Source organism: Gopherus evgoodei, chromosome 9 (assembly GCF_007399415.2).
Source record: "Gopherus evgoodei ecotype Sinaloan lineage chromosome 9, rGopEvg1_v1.p, whole genome shotgun sequence".
Lineage (NCBI taxonomy): Eukaryota > Metazoa > Chordata > Testudines > Testudinidae > Gopherus > Gopherus evgoodei.
In genome coordinates this window covers 86983868-87007613 of record NC_044330.1, presented here as the reverse complement: position 1 = coordinate 87007613, position 23746 = coordinate 86983868, and the positions used below count along the sequence as shown (strand labels likewise).

Below are 23746 nucleotides of genomic sequence, written 5' to 3'. Positions count from 1 at the left end.
CTACCAGATCATCCTTTTTCCCTCTCCCTCAGCCTATTAATTGTTGTTTGTATTACAGAAGTGCCTAGAGACCAACTGAGAATAGGCCCCATTGTGCTAGGCACTGTACAAATGTAGATTAATAGACAGTCCCTGTCCTGCAGAGTTTACAATCTAAATAGACAAGATAGACAGTAGGTATAGGAAAGTGATAGAATAGACAACTCTCTATTTGCCTTTCTACTTGCAGATCATTTCTTTCTTCCCAGTCCTCCAATTTATCTGAGTATTTATCTAAGGCACAAGCAATCTAAGCTTTACTGGTTGGAGGAGCACAGTAGGCATTGCCTGAGGTGTAAGGAGACCTGGGTTCTATTGATATCTCTGCTACTGCCAGGCTGCATGACCTTGGGCAAATCACTTCGCCTCTCAGCATCTGTTTTTCCTCACACTATTTTCCTGCGTTGTCTATTTAAATTCTAGACTTTGCTGGGCACAGTGGGCCACACTCTCACTTGAGCAGGGGTGGCTCCAGGCCCCAGCACGCCAATCACGTGCTTGGGGTGGTAAGCCACAGGGGGCGCTCTGCCAGCGCTGTGAGGGCGGCAGGCAGGCTGCCCTCCATGGCTAGCCTGCGGAGGGTCCACTGGTCCCGCGGTTTCGGGGGACCTCCCGCAGGCGTGCCGTGGAAGGCAGCCTGTCTGCCCTGCTTGGGGCGGCAAAATTCCTAGAGCCGCCCTTGCACTTGAGGCCTCTTAATTTTAAACAATAATAACTGACGCCCTGTAAGTTGAAACCTTGTACTTGTTTCCTCGCCCTGCACAGTAAAGAAAGGTGCTAGGAGGTCCAGTTGAACAGCTGAATTTGGGAATTGAGTCATGCAGATGAACCACTAGCTGGTGACACACAGCTGATGTTAAACAATGATAGATATTAGAAAGGGATGATAAACTGCACTTTGGGTTCACAAAGTGGTTTTCTGGAATGACGACTTTAAAAAGACAACGGAATTATAAACATGACTTGAGACATCCTGGCTAATGGCCAACTTCCTAAATGTTCGGCTTAGCTAACATTGCATCAGACCAGACCATAGCTGCTTTTGGAGACAACTCTCTCTTCCTCCCTTAGCGTAGGGTTTGATCATGGAATACATTACACAGTTGATGAATCTGAGTTTCAGCTCTTTCAGGGAGCTGCTTTGGAACTCAATGACTCATTTCATTGGGTTTCCCCCTCTCATTCTAAGGATGAAATGACACAAGGAAGTGGAGCATCCTGATTCACAGCCAAACAATTTTTATGGTATGGCAGCTGTATAGCAAATAAATGATGGGAAATCATGGGGATTTTTGCTATAATATTTTCACTCCGACGTGAGGATCTCAAAGCACTTTGCAATATGAACTGATTCTTGCAAAACACGTGTGCAGTAGGAAAGAATTATTATTTCTCTTTTATAAAATAATTCAGTGGATGCATCACACAAATGGGTTTCAGCCATTGCTAGTTGGCTATTTGCTGTGACCACTGCCTTGAATATTCTCCACACTCCATGTGCTATGTCACCGCTTGCCTAAGCCACATGCTACTCAGAGAGTAAAGCAGCAAATTTCCATAGAGATATCTATTGAACCCTGGGGAATGTAAATAAATAAATAAATGCAGCATTCAACCAAAGTTCCTGGGCTTTCTCTTGGTTTCTACGTTTGGATGGTTAGCTTCCAGCGTGAGCAATCAATTGGAAGAGATCATTGATTATATATAATACACAGTAAGCACCAGCTAGAAGGCTGCAGAGTTTTTCCAGTAGATTTACTTTTGTTGCATAAAACAATGTCATCTTTCTGCCCCTCATTCCATCAGGTTTGTTCAGGCTAGGGATAGCTGACTGATGAGCAGATGTTGGAGAACATTTTGCTCAATGAAGACCTAAAAAGAGCAGACAAACTGTCTCATTTTAAAGTATTTTTTGATGTTGTTCCTGTGGAATAGCAAAGTCGGAGAATATTTGCAGGAGGTTAAGTGCTAAGTTTTCTAAGCCCTGGAGTTGGTATATAAAGAGGCATGGGATGAGACCCATCTCCCTCTTCTTCCACAGAGAAGGAGAGATTAAACAGAAGAAGGAAATGAAACTGAGAAGATACTAGACAGGCAGTCACTTGTTGATTCCCCTCTTCATAGCAATGAACCAGTTCATTCCCCTCATGGACCATCCCCACTGCTCGGTTCTCAAAATATTTCATCCTGTAGGATGAGGAATGTAAACAAGGTCAGGATTTCGATGCTTCTTGGAACTATTAGGACATATCACCTTGGCAATGCAGCTCTTTGTCCACACATCACTCCTACAGGGCCTTCTCTGCACCACTGCCCAATGAAATCTAACAGGGAATGGTCTGTGGTTACTCCATCTTCTTTGACATTTTCAGGGGATGGATCACTCTCCAGTCTGATGTCCTCTAGGAAGAGAAGGGGTGCGAGGCTGGGCCAGTGCCTTCTCAGCTCTTGGATGGTCCTTTGACAGAGGGGAGTGATAAACAGCCCTCTTCCATGCACTGCACCCAGGCCACTCACTGCCACCAACATTTAGTGCTGGCTAGCTAAGAGACAGCAAGCAAAAGGATGCCCACCTCCCTGGGAGAATGCATGAAGACAGTAGCAACTAGCCCTCCCGGTAGGCTCTCCCCATCTGAAGTCTTATATGATCAACCTCAAACAACAAACTCAGCTTGACATTCTGAGTAGCAATGTAGAAAGTTTGCCATGAAATGTTCAGAGTCACCCTAGCCCCAAGACAATTCTCAGGTGGAATTCCATCAACATGCTGACGCTTGGTAAAACTTGCTCCCATGTCATAGAGGTTTTGTGAGCTCAGAGAAGAGGCAAATGCTAGTGAAAGAACTTGCATGGCCTTTTCTCCTCTTTCTCCCTGACCAACTCATAACACTGGGGTTATCTTTGATCTCTCTTTCCTTCTCTGTCCAGGATCCGCTGGTTCTCCCTCTACCTCTTCTTTACAATATGTCCTGTATTCTTCACCCTATTTATAAAACTCTGGACATGTCCTCATCATCTCTCTGTTCAAGTACTGAAACCTCCTCGTCTCTGGCCTCCCTATCTCTCACTCTCTCATCTGCAATCCCTACAACATGCTGCAGCTAAAATCACCTTCCTTGCCCACTGCTTTGTTCATGTTATTCCACTGTTTGAATGCCTTTGCTGGCTTCCCAGGGTCATTCTGCATTAAGTATAAACTCCTCATCTTCATGCTCAAGGTTCTTCACAGTGTGACTCCTCCCTGTATCTGCGGTCAGTGGGAGCTGCGATCGGTTGGACCTGCGGACGGGGCAGGTAAACACATCGGTCCGGCCCACCAGGGGCTTTCCCTACACAAGCAGTGACCCCTGCTTGAGAAACCCTGCTCTAGTGCCTCCGTATTGTGGAACAAGGCTTGTAACACAGCAAAGGGATATGCCTTTTGCTGCTCCACTGAAAATTCACCCAAATTTGGCCAAGTCTTTGAAAAATCTCAGTTCAAAGAGGCAATGGACGGCTTTAACACTGGCATTCCCTAACTCTTGTTTTTTGGATGCAATAAATAATAGTCCTGTGAAGCTCTAGAACATATTGGCATTGGGTTTGTTCTAAGATAGGAAGCTGCAGGTCAAGTGCCCTGAATCACCCAAGACCTGCAGCAATCTAGTGCAACTGCTTCTCAGCCTTTTGGCAAAGATCAAGTGTCAGTAGTCTCTGGGCCTATCCAAAGCCGTGATCAAGTATCTTGATGTTTTTGGTCTTTTGGCCTTGAGATGAAAACCTCGTCTGTATCTCTGGGACCTTGAAGTAAAAATATTATCTAAGTTATATCTGTTCGTATCAGTTTAATATCTGATACAACTGCATTTTTTGAGATATTTCATTGACTTTAGAAGATACGTGGTTACGTTAGCAGTGAGACCTGGCTCATGCTGCTATACTCTATACTAAATCAGTCCTGACTTTCATTAGCGTGTCAGATTTCTTCTTCCATATGACTCGCTTTATAATAATGCAATGCTTTCTCCGCCATCCTAGAAATAAGAGTAGGGGGATTTGTAAAGTTTACTTATGTCAGCAACACTTCTGTGTCTCATCAGCTTGGTATCAGAAGACTATTTGCTCTGCAGCATAGGATAACACCTTTGTCTGTGTTCACCCTGCAGTGCTGACAGGAGATCAAGCCGTCCTAGCTATCTCTAAGTCTAGCCACACTCCACTTAAGCAGAAAAGCATGCAGTCAAGTCAACTCATTTGGATAGAGTCTGGAGTGATTAAGCTGTCTCCGAGTCTTCTCAGAGCAAACTGATTGTTCTGATTTGCACACTTCATTTGAGCAAGATGAGCTTCTCTCCAGCAACGCATGACCCATCACATTTGCAAATCAGAATGCTCATTTCAGTCTTCTCTAGTTTAAAAAGGCATTTGAACCCTTTATTGGTACTCCACCTTCTGGTAAGATTTATCCTACAATTATATTCGGTATAATTCACAGCAAGATAAGAGTCATGGAGATAAACATCTCCTGACACAATGGGCCAGATCCTCAGCTTATGTAAATCACTGTAGCTCCACTGATGCCCATATACATCAGCTGAGGATCTGTCCCCAAAAAGCCCAGTGACATGGCAGGCAAGTGGTAAATTCAGATTTTCTTTTGTTAAACAGAAAAATGCCAGAGGAGGCAAAGAAACAATACACAGTAAAGCTGCTGCAATACTTTGCTGCTTCTTCAAGTCAAACACCTTTGATCGAAACGACATATTTGAATCAAACTGACTTGCTCCCAGACTGAAATCCCAAGATTCTTCCATTCTTGAAAAAGCACGAAAAATCTCCCTTCTGCTTTGGATGGATTTTTGCCTTATCAGCAGAAACAGGACCAGTTTAACGCAAAGGAGGAGGAAGTTCTCTGAAATAAAGTTATTAGGGACTTTTCAGAATTGATTCCGCAGAGGCTGGGCACAGGACTGTTAAATGTTAAAATGTCAGTGGCATGAACTCAAAGCAAAGGACTTTGATTATAGGTCTTTAAGGAGAGGATGAAGCTTTGAAAGAAGAAGGATGGGTGAAGACAGAGTGAAGGAGCTGTAAAAAGAAAGAGGCTATTCCTTTCATTCAAAGGCAACGAATATTTGTCTGAAAACATTAGAAAAATGGATACATCTGGCTTAGAGAGTAGAAATGGTCAGGAATTTTTCACCAAAAACTTTTCTCTGAAAATGCCGATTAATCTAAACCCAAACTTTTCCCAGGAAAGGGTCAGTTCTGACAAATTTCTTGACTCAAAAACATTTTGAAAAAAGGTTTTGAAGTTGTCAAAACTTTTCATTTCAACATATTCAAACTGAGAAATTCTGGTTTTCCAGTCTGAAATGACTTCTCATTTTGAAATATAAGGTGATTATAGTAAAAATTAAGAATAAATAAAATGATTGAAAGCTAAAGGAAATGTTTCAAAATTATTGAGATTAAATGTTTAGAGTCCAACTTTTTATTTAAAAAAACAGATTTTCAGTTTGTAAAAATGTTTGAGAATTTGCTTTTTCAAATTTTTTGAAATCTCAAAAACTTTTGCAGAACAAGAAAACCATTTTATTTCTAGCTCTCTTATAATAGGAATCTGATTTCTAATTTTAGCTAGATTCATAGACTGTTTATCAGACTACTGACCTAACAAAGTTCATGGTAACAATATACTTCTATAGTACCATTTATTCTGACAGATCCCAATACACTTTAGAAGCTATGGGCTAGATCCTCAACAAAGGTCCCCTGAAGTCAATGGAACTACATCAATTTACATCACCTGAGGATCTGGCTCTATATATAAACCTCCATCCCTTAAACCCCCTCATATCAACTCTAAATAGAAGGAAATGCCAAGGGACAACCTCTTAACCATATTCTGGTGTTCACCACAGCGTGTTTCTTCTGACAATAACAGACTCTATCTCATCACAAGGAACTTACTTCTGCCTCCTACTTATAAGGAAGCATGGTACACACAAAACACATTAACTTCTCTTGCAGTATATAACACAAAATTGTAATTATAACCTCATGTGGCATAACATGACACACTGCACACTTAACTTGTGTACATGCGTCAATCTGAATATTTGCTAATGTTGCTGAGGCTGTAATTAAGGTGTTGTGCTATATAGTGAAGGAGATCAATGACTTGTGTGTAGTTCTCCACACTGAAGATAACAGTTACTGTAGTTTAATGAAGGAGATCTGGGCTGAGGATCTCAAGGTCCCAGCTTCAAACCTTGATAACAATCCACCTGGGGTATCCTTTAGATTGTACATAATATAATTAAACAATTACATTTATTTAATTGAGAGTGAGAAATGAGAAAATGTAGTGAGAGCACAAGCCACTCCAATCTCCTTGGTGAGTTTCAATCCCATTGTAAATTAGAGGAAATGGCAGCCATTTTGAGTAAAGGAAAGTTGTGAACATAATAGGAAAGATAGGCGAAAGCAACTGATACTAAATTTGCTTTAATTACAACCTAATTTCTTCACATGTACATTCAAAGATAGCTGGCACTGAATTTTAATTATATGGAATGTCTGAAGGACAAAAATCTGGTCATTTGTTAGTAGAATGGGTATGAAAAAAAGTCAGAATGTTGTCTTAATAGTCCCATTTTTAATTAATTTGAACTCAATTTTCAACTAAATCTGTTACTTAGAGTTCACATTTCAGTTTTTACTCATAGGTATTACACACGCACCCACACATACACACAGCCATCCCCAGAGAGAGAGAAAGAGAAGCATTGCATTGCAAGTTGGATAGCTGTGGGAGGAGAGGAAGGTATGATCAATGAAAGTGACAACCCACCTACTTTTACAAAGAAGTGTCATAGGACCTTTAATGTCCATGGAGAGCAGACGGGATCTTGGTTTTGAAGGTTTCAGCTGAATTATTTCTACACATAAAAGTGCTTGGAATTCAATCTACCTCAGAAGGATCAGAACCTTCTCAGTATCCAGCCTTTGATTTCAGGCATCCTAAGTATTGTAAGCCTGGTTATTTGGATATGAACCATCCGCCCTTCCAGTAGATAAGGCTAGATGGAATAGTGCAGGACTGAATTTTCGATTGTGGAAAGCCAGGTTCAACCAGGTTTAGGTCAGCAGGTGAAAAGACTTTGGAGCCCTCACTCTAGCTTTGTACACAACTACAAACATATGATGACTTGGTACAAATATCTATCAGCCTGGTGGGGGAGTGAGGAGAGAGGCTAAAGACTAGAACAGAATGAGACAATCCAAGTCAGGATGAAAGTAAATTCACAAGAGGTGTGAGGCAAGCAGAGGGTGCTTGAAAGAGTTGTGTGAGCATGCAGCACTGGAATAGCAGTAGGGGCTTTGAGTCAAATTAGGGTGCAGTGACAGAGCTTTGTGGGGATCCTAGGACTGGGATAGCAGGTGGCGATTATGTTGCATTGGCAGAAATGCGTGGGGAGTCCATGACTGGAAAAGCAGGGGCATGTTGAAGGCACCAGATTGTGGTGCACTGGCAAAGCTGTTTGTGGGAGGATGGGTGAATTTCAAAGCCCCTGTCTACTGCAGTTCCCAGCCACAGTTCATAACATTTCTTCTTTTATGGATACCAAATAAAATAAATTCAATTATCAAAAATGACAATAACAACAACAACAACAAACTGTAAAACAACTTTAAACAATTGTTTAATGTTGGAATTTCCCATGGTTTTTCCAGGTCTTTGAATCACTGGTGATTGTTAGGAATAAGCATTTTGTGGTCAGGCCCCAAACCTGGATGAAATAATGAAAAAGTGTGTCTGGCCCTCATTTTCTTTTTGTTGATGATTGGAAGAAGCGTGTTACTCTAGAAGCTGATGTTATGCTTCATATGGTGGCTTGGCCAATCCTGTCCCTTAATGACCTTTCCTTACACTTAAAAACAAGACACAAGTCTCTTGATGAAGCCTGGAGATTCTCTCTCTCTTTCCCCACCACCCGCATACAGTCTAGATATCCGGATCCTGGTCACACACTATTCTTCTTTGTTCTAGCAACTGAAGACTCCCCACAGCCCCCACATACCTCACAAATGTCCTTGAGGTGCTTGATATAATGCCGCTCTGTGCTCATGATTTCATTGATTACATTGGCTCTCATCTGGTCCCGGTTCTGAAGGGTTCTGCTGAGACAGAGGCAGTCGGCGCTTGGATCCAAATGGCCATTCTGTACTTCACTGGTTCCTTCCTCTACTCCATCTTCTTGGTTCACCCATAGCTGTGAGGAAGCAGAGGGAATGGCAATACATTTATTTGTAAAAGCATCAGGAACCCAATTAATGAAAATAGACATGGTAACAATGGGAAATGAGAGAGAGGAATATTGGAGAAGAAAAATAGGATAGCAACTTTTAGCTTTCAACACAGCTTGTCCTCTTAGATGTGGGACCCAGCCTAGTCATCCATGCCTGCATTCCCTCTAGGCTAGACTCTTGCAGTGCACACTGCCTGGGGGCTGGGTCTGATCTACAAGGCCCCTTGAAATCTGTAGGTAGTGCAGAAAGCTGTTACTCTCCTTCTGAGAAGAGAAAGCTAGAGGGGAGCATATTCTACTTGTGCCCCATGCTCTGAATGGGATGCCACTCCAGATGCTAATGATATTCAAGGTGCTGATTATTAACTGAAAAGGTTCCAATTATAATAGATAGATCTAAATTCATCCCTGCACCAGTGCAGAGCCCAGCATAGGGAACAGCATATGCCTTCCCTATCCTGAGGTTGCCAGTGGATGGGGAACAGTTCAGCTGGTTAGGGCAAGGATCAGGGCTGCCCTGCATTGCACTGAGATTGCCATAGCCAATATGGGCTGTATGTGGTTGCAGGGTAAATAGCTAGGAATGCTCCCCAGCCACACTTCCTCCTGCCTCTGGAACATGCACTATGTCAGTGGCTCCAGCTTGAGACACTGCAGCCAGCCTTGTATCTAGCAGGACGGCCACCTGCACCAGGGTGTCCCTTCAGGATCTTAAAGCCCCTTTGAAGCCATTTTTTACACCAGCATAGCTGGCTCAAAATGGCTGCAGCACAGGGCTGAATTCCCTCAATAAATAACTTTGTGTCAGGTCAATTTTGATCCCAAACATAAAATAACATACTTTAATAAAATGAAGAAGATGGGGTCTAATTAACACTGTAAAGGTCACTGAACCAAAACAAACCCATACATAGAATCAACCCACTTCAAACAAACACCTGTTTCAAGTATATATCATTAAAGCTCCTATGTCTGATATAACACCATTTGGGATCTGCTGTGAAAGGAATAAATCTTTTGAAGGAGAAATAGGCTGTTTGCTTTCGCCACAGGAGACTGATTTGAAAAGGGCAAAGTATGTCTGGTTCAGAAATCTGAATGTATCTGAACTTCATTTCAGTCTAAACCCTGATGGGGGTCATTGAGGTTTACGTAATCGTTATAGTATATGATGTCTGAATGAATATTGATTTTCATTCAAACTGCAGTTTCTTCTGATCCTTATGTTTCTCATAAAAAGCCTACCTCAGCCAGTTAGAATGCCCTACCTTAACATCAAGAGATTCTGTTGCGTTAATTACACCAAGATCCATAGCCAATTCCTGAGATGAACAGAATTTCTGAAAAGTGTTTGTGGAATGCAGATGAGTTTGGATTGGCTGGTGAACATTCTCAAAGAGTTTGGATTGGCCAGTGAACATTCTAAAGTTGTATCGCTTGCAAAAAAACAACAAATAAGGGTTGCTATGTTCTCAAAACAGTAAACTTCCGTCTCATCACCAAGTAAACATAATATGCGGTGATCTCCCAAAATAAAAAGGATATCTGGCTGCTAGCTAATTCTTATGTCTTAGGAAAACCTCAGTGTGTTTGCAATTATATGAATCTAGTTGTTTAAAAAAACCCTCCATTTGTTACATTTGCCGCAAACTAGAAACTGGGTAAAAGGCATGATTAACTAGTGCTGAGTGAATAATGGATTTTTTTGGTTCAGAGGCCTACAAATTTACCTTAGTTGTGAGCTTAATTGTAAAAAGTCTATAAAAGTTCATAAAATGTTACATTAACCTAAAATAAATGTTAATAAAAAGTAAGTCAAGTTGATTTCCATAATGAATGTTCTAAACAGGTGCAAAAGAACCAGATAGAGAGACTAAATTATGCCAAACAAAAAAGGCCATGTTGATATAATTCAAGGTCTATGTTGAAATCATGCTTAGTTAAACAAAAACATAAGAGGTGGAACCAGAAATTAATGAACCAAAATTGGTGTGTCGGATATTAGGCATAATTGGTGGACAAAATAATGATGCAATGGGCTATTCTGGCCACCCGTCCCATTGTGGGTCCTTAAAGAAAGAGATTTGGGGGAGAATGTAGAAAAAATAGATGAAAAGGAAGAACAGACAAAGAAAGAAAGAACAGACAGAGACTACTACAGCAAGGTTCACCATCATGGTTGCCACCCTTTAACTCCCATTTCCTGGGACCCTGAACATTCATTTCCCTAATTCTCAGGAATATCCTAACCAGACCAATCTAAAGAGAGAGGGATGCAGATGACACTGACACACCTACCCGCTCCAGCTGACCCCAGACACCACCAGAAATGAAACAAGTTTGGACTTTAACAATAGCAGCAAAAACAACAGCTCCAGTCCATCTTAACTAGCTTCTTCTTTTTTCCCCAATAGGCCAGTTATTACCATCTCTGATACCATCTAAGAGATTGTCCAACAAGGGTTTTTTTCCCTTCTAAAACTCTCTCCAGTAAAAGGAACAAGAGATGCTGTTAAAATTAAAGCCTTACTTAATACTTTAACATCTCAAATGCTTTAACTGTTTTTCCTTGTCTGTATCTTTAATAACAGATTAAAAGGATATTGAATGGTGTGTTTGCCACGGCACTAAGCAGGCTGAGGTCTCTATATACCAAACTCTGGACCCTGTGTAACACGATTTAATGTTGGACACTGACTGGGTTATTTTAACACTTTTGGTCCATATATTTCATCTAAATTAATGCAATAGGGCTGTACGGGGAGACTTTGGCAAACCAGTAAAGTGCCTGAAACCACTATGGCTTATTGTTAAAGACAGCCTAGTCAGCAAGCTGTTAAAAGCAAGTCTCAGCTTGACCAAGGCAGAAGGGGAGGGGGGATTCAGGGTGCCACTGAAAGGGCAGCTTGACCCCTCGTCCTTCCTGTTAAGAATTGGGTTGAAAATGCTGATACATGCATTTGAAAAGAGCAGGATGTACCCTCAGGAATGTCTATTGAGGTCTCAAGGCTGCAAGTTCTGGAAAGATCCACACCTGGTTAATCAATAATCAGAAGGAACTTCTTGCTTGAAACTGCTTACTTAACAAGGTTACTTTAATTACTAATGTATAAATAAGGGTAAAAAGCTTGAAACAAGGGGGACTCATTTCAGGACTGACCTCTCCCTCTGGACGCATCTTGTGTTCCCCAGCGGCAGACGGGCTGCTGCTGTATCACTCGAAAGCCACATTCAGCTTTGGTAATTATCAAGGGTTGGGGTGTTTTACTAACTTGTTGCGGATGTGTGTAAGTGCTTGAGACTAAGGGCTTGTCTACATCACAAAGTTGCAGCGCTGGTGAGGGGGTTACAGTGCTGCAACTTAGGAGGTGTACACATCTGCAGGGCATCACCAGCGCTGCAACTCCCTGTTTGCAGCGCTGGCCGTACTCCCGTTTTGTCTCGGGTGTAGAGGATCCAGCGCTGGTGATCCAGCGCTGGTAATCAAGTGTAGACACTTACCAGCGCTTTTCTTGACCTCCGTGGAATAAGCAGGTATCGCAGCATACCTGAGGAAGCCTCTCTGGTAATCAAGCAGGTCTCCTTCCCCGGTTTGCTCTCGCGTTCCCCGAACCCCCGAGCAAGCAGATCTCCTTCCCTGCGGTTTGCAGGGGGGTTCGGGGAACGCGAGAGCAAACCGCGTGCAAGCAGGTCTCCTTCCCCGGTTTGCTCTCGCGTTCCCCGAACCCCCGTGCAAGCAGGTCTCCTTCCCTGCGGTTTGCAGGGGGGTTCGGGGAACGCGAGAGCAAACCGCGGGGAAGCAGGTCTCCTTCCCCGGTTTGCTCTCGTGTTCCCCGAACCCCCGTGCAAGCAGGTCTCCTTCCCCGGTTTGCTCTCGCGTTCCCCGAACCCCCGTGCAAGCAGGTCTCCTTCCCTGCGGTTTGCAGGGGGGTTCGGGGAACGCGAGAGCAAACCGCGGGGAAGCAGGTCTCCTTCCCCGGTTTGCTCTTGCATTCCCCGAACCCCCCGTGCAAGCAGGTCTCCTTCCCCGGTTTGCTCTCGCGTTCGCCGAACCCCCCTTGAAGCCGCCCAACAGCGCTGCAGTGTGGCCACATCTAACACCACTTGCAGCGCTAATTGCTGTAAGTGTGGCCACTCTGCAGCGCTGGCCCTATACAGCTGTACTAATACAGCTGTAACAACCAGCGCTGCAAAATTGTAGATGTAGACATACCCTAAGTAAAGTTTAGCTTTAAGTGAAAGCACTCTTGTGTCGTCCTGTTTGTGCCAGCCATCTATCGGTTGGATGGTCGTGTCTCCCCTGATTTATTTCCTGACACCTCCTCGCACAGAGTAAAGTTACCAAGAGCTTTGGGTTGAAAGAACCCCAGGTAACACGGCAACCCATAAAATAAAATAAATCTGGATCTATTCGAATTGAAAAACATTTTTTATCAAATTGATGAGCTAAAAGAATCAACGAAAACATTTTAAGTCGACTCAAAACACTTCTTTTGTCCAATTTGGCTGTTTCTGATGTTTTTCATTCTTTTCTGTTTTTGTTTAATTGGCCAAATTTTAAATTTTGAAAAGGTGACATAAAATGTTTTAAAATGATCAAAGTGAAACATTTTGACTCTTTCCAAAATAATAATAATTAAAAAAATTCCAAACCCAAACTATTTGTCAAAGGCCCTTTAAAGTGCATTTTTTGACAAAAGAAGAAATAGGAAAAAAACAGCCCCACTCTACTTATCAACTCAAATAATGCCCAACATTTATCAGATGTATAAACATTTTGTAAAACCCAAACTCAACAGAAATGTTCTCATAGTAAAAAAATTCTATCAGAAAGTTGTTTTCAAATAAATAAATTTTCATTTCCAGTGCCTAAAAAAAAAAAAATTGCATTACTGAGAACCTGAAAGTAAATCTACCTATAAATAAATATGAAACTGACTTCATGAATACTCATTGTCCAAGCTGAGAGAAAGGCACAAAGTAAATAAAAAGCATAAAGAGTGAAGATAAAATTTTTTTTTATTATTCTTTCCATTTTAATAACCTAAATATTTATGGGTAAGGAATTTTGTTTCCAATGTATGATTTTTAAATTGACTGTCCCTTTAAATTGCCAAAGGGAAAAAAATGCTACAACCTTTTTTTCTGGATTTTTTTCTGTTTTTCTAACTCATGATTACATTGTGCTAAACAACATCTCTTTTATCACAGCTCCAGTGTTTTGTCTTCCTACAGTGAGCTTTAAAGGTCAAGGAACTGGAGATTTTGGAGAATACCCACCTCTTTGTGAGCACTTCTAATGATATAGTAAACACAAAAGAATAAAAATGTTTTTTTCAACAATAAGGGAAAAATTATCCTTCCTGCTATACATGCCAGATGTCTCAACCCCGGAGTAAGCAGTAGAGATCTTCCTCAGGGATAAGAGATCACAGGAAAACAAGAGAATCGTGCTGTGGAGAAGTGAATCACAACACAGAGCTCCGCATGGTAGATAAGAGAACTGAAATATGCAGTAGAAAGCCTCACTTTTCCCCATGTATGCAGTACAGTTACTGTTTGCACTTAATCTGGGCTGTGACAACTGACTGGTCATTTTCATTTTTGTTTTGAGTGACTTTGAATTTCTAATTCTCAGGCACTAGGTTTCCAAAGTGATGCTAGTGGTCCAAATGCCCGGCGAGACAGACAGACAAATGTTGGGTAGTTCAGATTGCTGAAAAAAAAATGTTTACAATAAAATAAATAAATACGTAATCCCAGTTTTTGTTACTGTTTTAAAACAATTAGAGAATTCTGTGTATTATATGGGTTTTTTATGCACTTAAATAAATAAATTGTGAGACTAAAGCAATATTGACAGGCCCACCTTTTTAACAAATGCTAGTAATACTTTCCAACTTAATCCTGTGCCCATTGAAATCAATGGCAGCACTCCCATTGATTTCAGCGAGAGCAGGATTGAGCCCATAGTGAGATGTATTCGCGAATCATAAAGCACTTTGCAAACACGAATAAAACTGACCCTCTCACTCTGAGGAAGGCACTATGGTCTAACAGATAAAGCACTGGACCATGACTCTCAGGAAAAGGCCTAATGGATGACCTTGGGCAAGTCGCTTCATCTCTGCGCTTCTGTTTCCCCATCTGTAAAAAGGGGATCATGGCACTCACCTCCCTTGTAAAGCGCTTTGAGAAAAGCTAGGTATTATAACAGATAGGAATCATTATTATTACTAGGCAAGCACAGTAGCTTGACCGCCTGTTATATTGTCTGTGTCTGCCTGCATAGAGACATACAGAGGAGTAAGAACACCTCTCTCACCCCTGTGTGGGCTTCCCAGACGTTGAGTAAATTACAATGCACCTCTCTAGTCCCTGACAGCACGGGGTCAGGGCATTGTTCAGAGGCACACCACCGCCCCGGGCTGTGTCTGGGAGGATACACTCTGCACACCACCTCTTGCCTAAAGACACAATCTAGCTCAGTGTTGTTATACCCACTTTACCTATGAGGATACTGAAGCAAAGACCACAGGCCTGGTGACCCCGGCCAATCCAGGAGTAGAATTCAGGTGTCCTGACTATTCTAATCATCCTACCAACCACATCCTCTCGCCGATGTCCCCGCCCCAATACTGCAGATTTCCCTAGCATTGCCTCATGACGCTGTAGTTATTGGTGCACTTTGGGATGACTGAGGCACCTGGGAAGCTCGGCAGTCTAGAAAGTGAAGTGAAAACAAAAGCACTCCCTCTCTCCCTCAAAACAACACCTCTGTTCTTTTGTTGTATAAGGAAACCATCCACTGATTACTAATGCTTTGTACCTGTCCCCATGACAATAGAGCTGAGAGTTAGTTTAATGTCTTGTGTGATGGAGCAGAAAGGAAACACAGTGAATACGCCTGTCAGTTCCTGGTTTTTATGTTCTAGTGCATGCAAGGTGGGCGGAGAAGTATGGATGCAGAATCGTGGCCCACTTCCTTCGCAGTAATGAGTCCGGCAGTGGCAATGGTTATTGCAAAGGGCAAATGTGGCATTTGCCTGGCAGAATGCATCAGCAAGCCCCATGTTAGGAAGCAGTGTAAGTCCAAGACATAACTGGGCAGTAATTAGCAAAGAGGAGCCAAACACTAGTGTAGAGAGGTGCTAGATACCTCACTCCCCTATTACTAACCTCCACTCCCTCCCCATACTCTAGAGGGGGATTCACTCTGAGGCAGCTTTCATTTCCATAGGAGATCTCTGCCACAGTGGAGGCTGCTGAAAAGATGGACTTGAATCATTCCATCTCCTGGTAAACGTGGCCATGCTCTGTTTCCCACCCCGCACCACCCACTTTTCGGGCTGTGTAGGGCTCCTGGCCGAGAGAAATTTCCTTGCCCAAGGGCATTTTGCAGGATTTCTGCCAAGTGGACAGAACTGGAACATTGAGTTGGCGCCCTTTGTTCTCTCTGCCTGGGTGCCTGACACACTGGACTGGAGCTCGAGCAGAAGATGCAGAACTCAGATACACAGAGCTTGCTTCCCAGCACCTGAAAATGGGATAAGAAAAACTGCCCTTGAATGGAGTCTGCAGGGACAATGGATAGCCAGTCACATAGCATGGTTCTTCCCAGTGGGGCTTTTCCTCCAGCAATGTAAACAGTGCATCCCCCTGTGTAAGGGCTCTGTGTAAGATTGGAGGGAGCAGTGTTGCACATACACAAGCAGACTAATGTGGTACACTGAAAAATAAACCACCACATCCTGCTTCTGAGTAACTCTGACATGATGGGGTAGGTTTTCAAAGTGTTCTCTGGGGGTTGTTTTAGCTACATTGATCACACTGATTGGGGTGCTTTAAAGACCATGGGTTCATGCTTGGAATAGTAACAGGGCTAAAATTCTAGAACAAAGAATTGCACTGGTGCTCTGCTGGGAGAGAAATCCTAGTGATGGGATCATCACTATTCAAATCCAAATAGACCTTCAAAATCAAACAGGGCAAATGTTTATATTAAACCCTCTGCTCATGCCAGCTAAAGTTCTAAGTGTCTCCTCATCCTACCCTATTCCCATCATTAAAGTGTTTCTTGCAGGTCAACAAATTCAGACTAGCAAAGTCTCCATACCAGACTGGGACCTCACTGTTGTCAATCTCATGGTGCTATTGCAAATGTTGCAATAGTGGATGTTTTTTTCTTAAAGCACCAGCTCCTGGAGTCAGGTGATCATGTGAGACTCTCAGCTGTCATTCAAAAACAAAAAAAGGTAAGTTTTTGGCCCTTGTGGTTGTAGAGAAAAGTGTGAAAGCATGAACCCCAAAGGCTCAGAATCCAAAAGGCAAATAAAAACCCAACATTTATCATTTTTAAAACTTCCATGATGTTTAAGTCAATCTTGTGTTTTTGGAGGCCTAAGTCATAGTGTTTGAATGCTTGGAATTCACAGTATAGGGACCCTTGTGAGGATAGGTTTTTGCATCAGCTGTCTGCTATTTTTCATTGGGTTTCCTATATAAAAAAGGCAAAACATATATTTTTAGTCTATCTGAGCTCTATTTTGGATTGAGGAAAAACCATAAAGAAAAAATGAAGGTAAAGTCTCCAGATTAGAGAACGCGGAATGTGTCCTTCACTTTAGTATGATGCAGCCTGAACTGCTTAAGAACACAGAAGGCAGTGAATTTCCTTTCATTTAAAGGTGCAAGACATAGAAAACAAACATAACTCATAGTTACCAGCACATAGCCTAAGCACATACTCTACATTTCATGCCTCTGCTTCAAAAAGAGAGACCATCTCTCATGGTACTTAGACATTTCTGTTTCTGATCTTAATCTCTGAACATTTTTGCACCTTGAGAACATTTGATTAACATTTTACTGGGTTTGGTTTGGTTTTGTTCTAGGTTTCCAATGGAACCAGAATTCAGAAGTATCAGGAAACTCTGCTAGTCTTTTCTCACAAGAACTTCAGCCTAGTTTTGCGAACCCTAAAGGTTTAGACCTTCTGGGGAAGCATTCTACTTTTTGAGTGTTTATCTGACTTGATCCAAACTTTCCAGATCTCCTATGTTCACTTGGCACTGCATAAACCAGCCTTCCCTTGCTGGCTAACCTTGATCCCTCTACAGAGTGGTTAGCAATTCTGATAAGAGTAGTTCTTTAAGAGAGAAAGGATCATTCTATGGTTTGGCTTGGAACTCGGGAGATCTGAGCTGGATTCAAAGCTCTGCCACATAGTTCCCGTGTGTCCTTGGGTTAATCACAATCTCTCTGAGCTTCTGGTTCCCCAGCTGTAAAATAGTCTTTCCTACCATGGGGGTTATCATAACCTTAGTCCCAGATTTGGACCTTAGCGTCCAAAATATGGGGGTTAGCATGAAAACCTCCAAGCTTAGTTACCAGCTTGGACCTGGTACTTGCTGCCACCACCCAAAAAATTAGAGTGTTTTGGGGCACTCTGGTCCCCCTGAAAAACCTTCCCTGGGGACCCCAAGACCCAAATCCCTTGAGTCTCACAACAAAGGGAAATAATCCTTTTTCCCTTCCCCCCTCCAGGTGCTCCTGGAGAGACACACAGACACAAGCTCTGTGAATCCAAACAGAGTGACTCCTCCTCTCTGTTCCCAGTCCTGGAAACAAAAAGGACTTTCCTCTTCACCCAGAGGGAATGCAAAATCAGGCTAACAAATCCAACACACACAGATCTCCCCTGATTTCTTCCTCCCACCAATTCCCTGGTGAGTACAGACTCAATTTCCCTGAAGTAAAGAAAAACTCCAACAGGTCTTAAAAGAAAGCTTTATATAAAAAGAAAGAAAAATACATACAAATGGTCTCTCTGTATTAAGGTGACGAAATACAGGGTCAATTGCTTAAAAGAATATTGAATAAACAGCCTTATTCAAAAAGAATACAAATCAAAGCACTCCAGCACTTATATTCATGCAAATACCAAAGAAAAGAAACCATATAACTTACTATCTGATCTCTTTGTCCTTACACTTAGAAACAGAAGATTAGAAAACAGAACTACTTCTCCAAAGCTCAGAGAAAGCAGGCAGCCAGAAAAAAAAAGACTTAGACACAAACTTCCCTCGACCCAGAGTTGAAAAAATCCGGTTTCCTGATTGGTCCTCTGGTCAGGTGCTTCAGGTGAAAGAGACATTAACCCTTAGCTATCTGTTTATGACAGGGGTGGCTTACAAATGTTTTTGAAGTGTTCAGGTGCTATGGCAAAGGGGCTCATAGAGAAGCTTATACATAAATTGAATGTAGACTATAGCTTTGGGAATTCAATTGCCTTTGTATGAACCCTGATTTCCTCCTGTACCTTCTCGCCTGGAGGCTATTGCTGAGAAGTAGCTGTGCTGCGTTCAGGCTGGGGAGGGTTACACACAGTTGCTTTGCCAAAGTGAACCACTTTAGCTGTTTTGAATTAAAACTCACTTTATTATTGAATGCAGGGGGTCATGAAATGTTACCCTGTGGGTCTGAGGAAAGGGCAGCAGAACTGTACTTAGCATGTCCTGATTAAAGGGATCGCCCTGAAGGGAGCCTCATTTGTTATGCAAGGCGTATGGACGCCAAATGCCAGTGAAAAATCAGAGTGGGTGGGGACAGGTGTTCTTAGCTGGTGATGTGGACTCTGTTTAAAGAGTCCTAGACACCATTTGACATCCTCCTCCAGCGTGTAAAGACGGAGCTGACCAGATTCTGAGAACCCTTGTCTCTGTTCACTGATTACTTGAGCTGAAATCACGGAGGAGCAGGTATAGGGACTAAGCCTTAGTTCTGGTGTGGAGACAATTTTGCATTGAGACAGGTCAGAGGCTGCCCGAGCAGAGAGATTCCCCACTCCCCAGTGAAACCATTAACTGGGCTGAGTGGTGGAACCTCAGAAGGTGGCAACACAGAGGTGACAGACAGGGAGCAGCAAGCAGCAGCTGCGAGAACAGTGGCAGAGCAGCGGCAGCAAAGATAACAGCAACAGGGTTGGCAGCTGGTGGCAGAGATAACAGCGGCAGCAGGCGGCCAGCAGCAGCAGAGTGCAGCGGCTCTGGGGGAGGCGGCAGCAGAGATAGCAGCAGCAGTGAGCCAGCTGCAAAGCCGTGACAAGTTGTGAGCAACAGCAGCACTGAAGGCATTGCTTGAAGCCCCCACCTCCCTCCAGGGGTGGGAGGTGAAGCCACATGAACACATCTCTGAACTCTGGGTCTTTGCTGATCATGGACAGCCAGCTGGGAGTGGGATGCAGCAGAGGGAAAAGGAGCTCCATGTTAAAGGGACTTTCACACCACAAGATGGGAAACTGAGGCAGAGGACACTGCCCAACATACTGGGGGGTAGGTTTACTTATGGTTCACATGCTTTTGTGTCACTGTTGCAGTGTTTTTCCAAATTAATGCTGAGTTCCCGTTCCCTTTTAGTACAATTTTTCTTTTATTATACGTGGACTCAGCCCTGGAATGTGGGTGGGGGCTCGAGTTGATTCTGTTTTGTATTGTTAAGAGGAACCTCTAGATCCTGAACCTGGGCCTTGTTGCTGCCAGCACCACCTGGGGTTACATCCCACTGACTCCAGCTGTAGCAGCACTGGACCCAAATCATTTGGTTACAAAGGCTATGGCAGTTTTTAATGCGGATTTAGGGCATAAACTGCAAACACTTCAGTGCTCTCCTTTTTCCACCTTCATCTGAGATTTCCATTCTTCCTTAGCCCCAGTTCACTGCAGCCACCAGTCCCTGGGTTTGGAGGCCTTTCACTTGGACAAGGAGATCTGGATACAAGTTTGTGGACTGCCTGCCATCACTCCCACACAACGTGCTCTTAGGAGGTCTCTCCAGGCTCCCATCCTCTGTCATCCTAGGGAATTTGGGCCAATGGCCAGCAGGGCTGCCCAGAGGATTCAGAGGGCCTGGGGCAAAGCGGGGGAGCTGCGGCACTTGTACTCACCCAGCAGTGGTCCGGGTCTTTGGCAGCATTTTGGCGGCGGGGGGCCCTTCAGTCTCTCCACGTCTTCGGCAGCACTGAAGGGCCCCCCACCACCGAAATGCCGCCAAAGACCTGGACCGCCACCAGGCCAGGGCTTGTGGGGCCCCTGTGAGGCTCGGGGCAAATTGCTCCACTTGCCCGCCCCCCCGGGCAGCCCTGATGGCCAGGATCAGGAATAAGCCTGGATCACCAGCCTGGACTGCTATACCCTGCACAGAGCCCTTTAAATCCCGCCCACGGCTCCGGTGGCCGGGCTGAGGCCAGGATTTAAAGGGCTCAGGGCTCCCCACAGCAGCAGGAGCTCCAGGCCCTTTAAATCCTGGCCCCAGCCTGGCAAAGCTTGGGGTTCCCTGCGGTGGCCGGAGCCCTGGGTGCTTTAATTTGCCCCTGATCCCTGGGGGGCTCCCAGCCACCTCTTCAGCTGGGAGCCCCTGGTTGATTTAAAGGCCCTGGGGCTCCCAGCCACAGCCAGTATCCCAGGGCCTTTAAATCTTGAGGCCTCACCTCTTCCACTTGAGGCCACACCTCTTCCAGATGAGGCCACGCCCCCCTCAGGACTCTGGCAGTACCCGTAAGTCCTGTAAGTTACTTTCACTCCTGCCTATGAAAACATAGCAGCAGCAGCCCGGATACTCATCAGCAACCCTATAATAACAAACCAGTGTGCAGTGCTTTCATAAACAACCTCCCACTAGGAAAACAACAAGCAAAGCACTTGCCCAAAAGAAATAAGTCAGTGAGCACACATCATTGTTTTAAAGGTACACGTTGCCCCAGTAAATTTCAGCTACAGACCAATTTCAAACACTTCCAGTTAAAAAAAATGTAAAAGAATCAGAAGAAAAACTACAGAGAAAATTCAAGATGCATAAAATCTAACATTAGGGAAATTTCACACTGAAAGGCCACCTACACATACAGAACTATAGCTATGTATGCCTTATGTTAAGCCTAGTTCAAAATGCAATCCTTATTATGGAGTCATGACAAGTACTTGCAGAATTATATAACTTGCAGAGGCTCTGTCCTTCACAAATTTAAAAAAGAAAGAAATTCACAAAAACTTATGCTAAATACAAATTTCAGCTTAAGATCATAAGTTTGAGTCAAGGAAAGCTGATGGTTTCATTGTGCTGGTTAATATTACATGCGAGTCATATAAAACCTATTTAAATGTGACTTATTAATTTGAAACTATTCCCAAATTGTGCATAAAATAACCAAATGGCATAGTTCCAACATTTGCTGACATGTAATTATTATATATTTCACCTAAAGCATATGCTCTATAGAAAAGGCACTTCACCTGAATGCGCACTAAAGGATGATCATCTCAGAACAGTTAGAGTGCATGATAAAACAAATGTATGATCAGCCATCTGGATTATTAATTACCTTCCATTAGCGATTTGCAATGGCAGAAATAACAGATAATATGTCATCTTGGATTCTAACTCACAATTAAGTAATATGATGGATTAATGATGCAAGTAGGTCCTTTCAAAGAGTTGTTGCCATTTCACTGAACCACCACTCACTAGTGACCCAACAATAACTACTAATGTGAGTAGCCCAGACTTCACTAAAAACTGTGTTTAACCAGCTAGTGTCTCAGCTCAGTGCTCAATGGCAACACAGCAATCACAAGCCATTGTCTGATACTCCCATGACCCTACATAAATAAACTGTTGTATGCAGCCCAAGACTAAGAGCTACAGCTTACAATCCTCTTAACTCACCAAGTGTATATTGAGCTGCAGGTATGAACTCTATTCCTCATGCTAAAAGCTTGTGGTTAGCCAATGTCATGACCATTTTGTCTGTGTGTTTGCAGCCACACATGATATATTGCAGCATGTACTCCAGCAGTGCCAAGAGCCCCCAGTCAAGGTGCTGGTGAGACCAATAACTAAGACAGTCTCTCCACAGACTCTGCACTCTGTAGAAGAGGGTACCTAGCTATACCTTACTCAAGGTGGAGGACTCCCTACAGAAACAATGTACTTTCCTTATTCTATCCAGTATAAATCACTGGGCCAGCAAGATGCTGTTTGGGAAGAAGCCATTCATGGTACAGGCAGGGCTGGAGTAACAGTCCTTTTGCTCCTGTAGTTTCCCTTTCCCTTGGGTATGAAAGGGGAGTGAGAACACTGTGTGGCAAGGCAGCTGGTAGGGCTGCAGGTTGGTATCTGCACCCTCGCCCCACTCCCAGCAGGCGCATCGTATTTCCAAAATGAGAACTGGAGACACTGGGCCGGCGTGTCACAGCACAGTGCTTTGCTGTGGTGGGAGGGGGAAGAAAGAGAAGCATCGTTTTCCTCGTTTCCCCTTTCAGGAGGAAAAACTGGGACACTTGATTGTAAAGGGCAGGGTGCAAGAAAGAAGCTCCCACTGGCCAAGGATCACTGCTCCTGGCCAATGGGAGCTGCTGGAGGTGGCGCAGGCCAAGGGACTCCCATTGGCCAGCAACTCCCATTGGCCCGGAGCAGTGATCCACAGCCAGTGGGAGCTGCGATCGGCCAGACCTGCGGACGGGGCAGGTAAACACACCAGCCCGGCCCGCCAGGGGCTTTCCCTATACAAGCAGCGACCCCTGTTTGAGAAACCCTGATGTTACACTTTCAGCAGGTGAGTACTGCTTTGATGCCATTCCCCTTTCTCTGCCCTCTGAAACCTCACCCAGGTATCACAGTGGCTGGTGCTAAATTAATGCTAATTAAATAATAAAAGCCTGGAGGTTGGTTGGCTATCTCGTCAAGATGCCCACACACAACAGGGCTCAGCCCTAAAAATAATACAGGATGAGAAAGCCAGCTAGACATGGCCCTTGGAATGATGTGTGTGCAATAGAGAGAAGAATCACAACACCCAGTAATGAACCTTAAACACCCCTACCAAACAAAGCATATGAGCTGTTAAGCACTTAGACAAGACATTGGTTTAGTACTGCTCTAAAAACAGTACTTTAAGAGCTTGCGAAGCTTTATCTAGCACTTCCTCGCCACCAGAAAGGAAGTAATGTGAGTCAAAGGTAGCGTGTCAGCAAGTACGTCAGCCTAGAACTGCAACAGTCAGGACAACGTTGAGAATGACACGAAGGAACAAAGGTTATCAATGCACCTTCCCCCACACACCAAAACCACAGTGAAATGACCAGATAGAATCTGCACACAACCCTGCTTCAGTGCTTCGAGGGAAGCCCTACCTTCCACCTCCAGGTCCCTGAAACGTAGGGAGAGGTGGTAAATCCTTCTTGACCCTTCTTTGCTAATTAGTTTAACCTCATGAATATGAGCAAGAATCACTGCTGTTCTGGTGCTGGGAAACACATCCCAGTGACTCATCCTGCAACCCACAGAATTAAGGCCAAGTGCATTCAACTGCAGTGTATGAGCTGTTTGTCTCTAGGCTGAGGTTCACGGTGATACGC

At 43.7% G+C, this 23746-nt stretch overlaps 1 protein-coding gene across 9 annotated transcripts in view; it reads right to left on the bottom strand.

Annotated features, from left to right (window-relative positions):
* Window positions 1–23746, bottom strand: part of ARHGEF9 (Cdc42 guanine nucleotide exchange factor 9) — a 326751-nt gene that overhangs the window by 64308 nt on the left and 238697 nt on the right. For all 9 annotated transcript variants that reach the window (XM_030576347.1, XM_030576348.1, XM_030576355.1 and 6 more), the window contains one exon: window positions 8106–8297. In XM_030576347.1, coding sequence (XP_030432207.1) covers window positions 8106–8297 — 192 coding nt within the window. The remainder of the gene's footprint in view (window positions 1–8105; window positions 8298–23746) is intronic.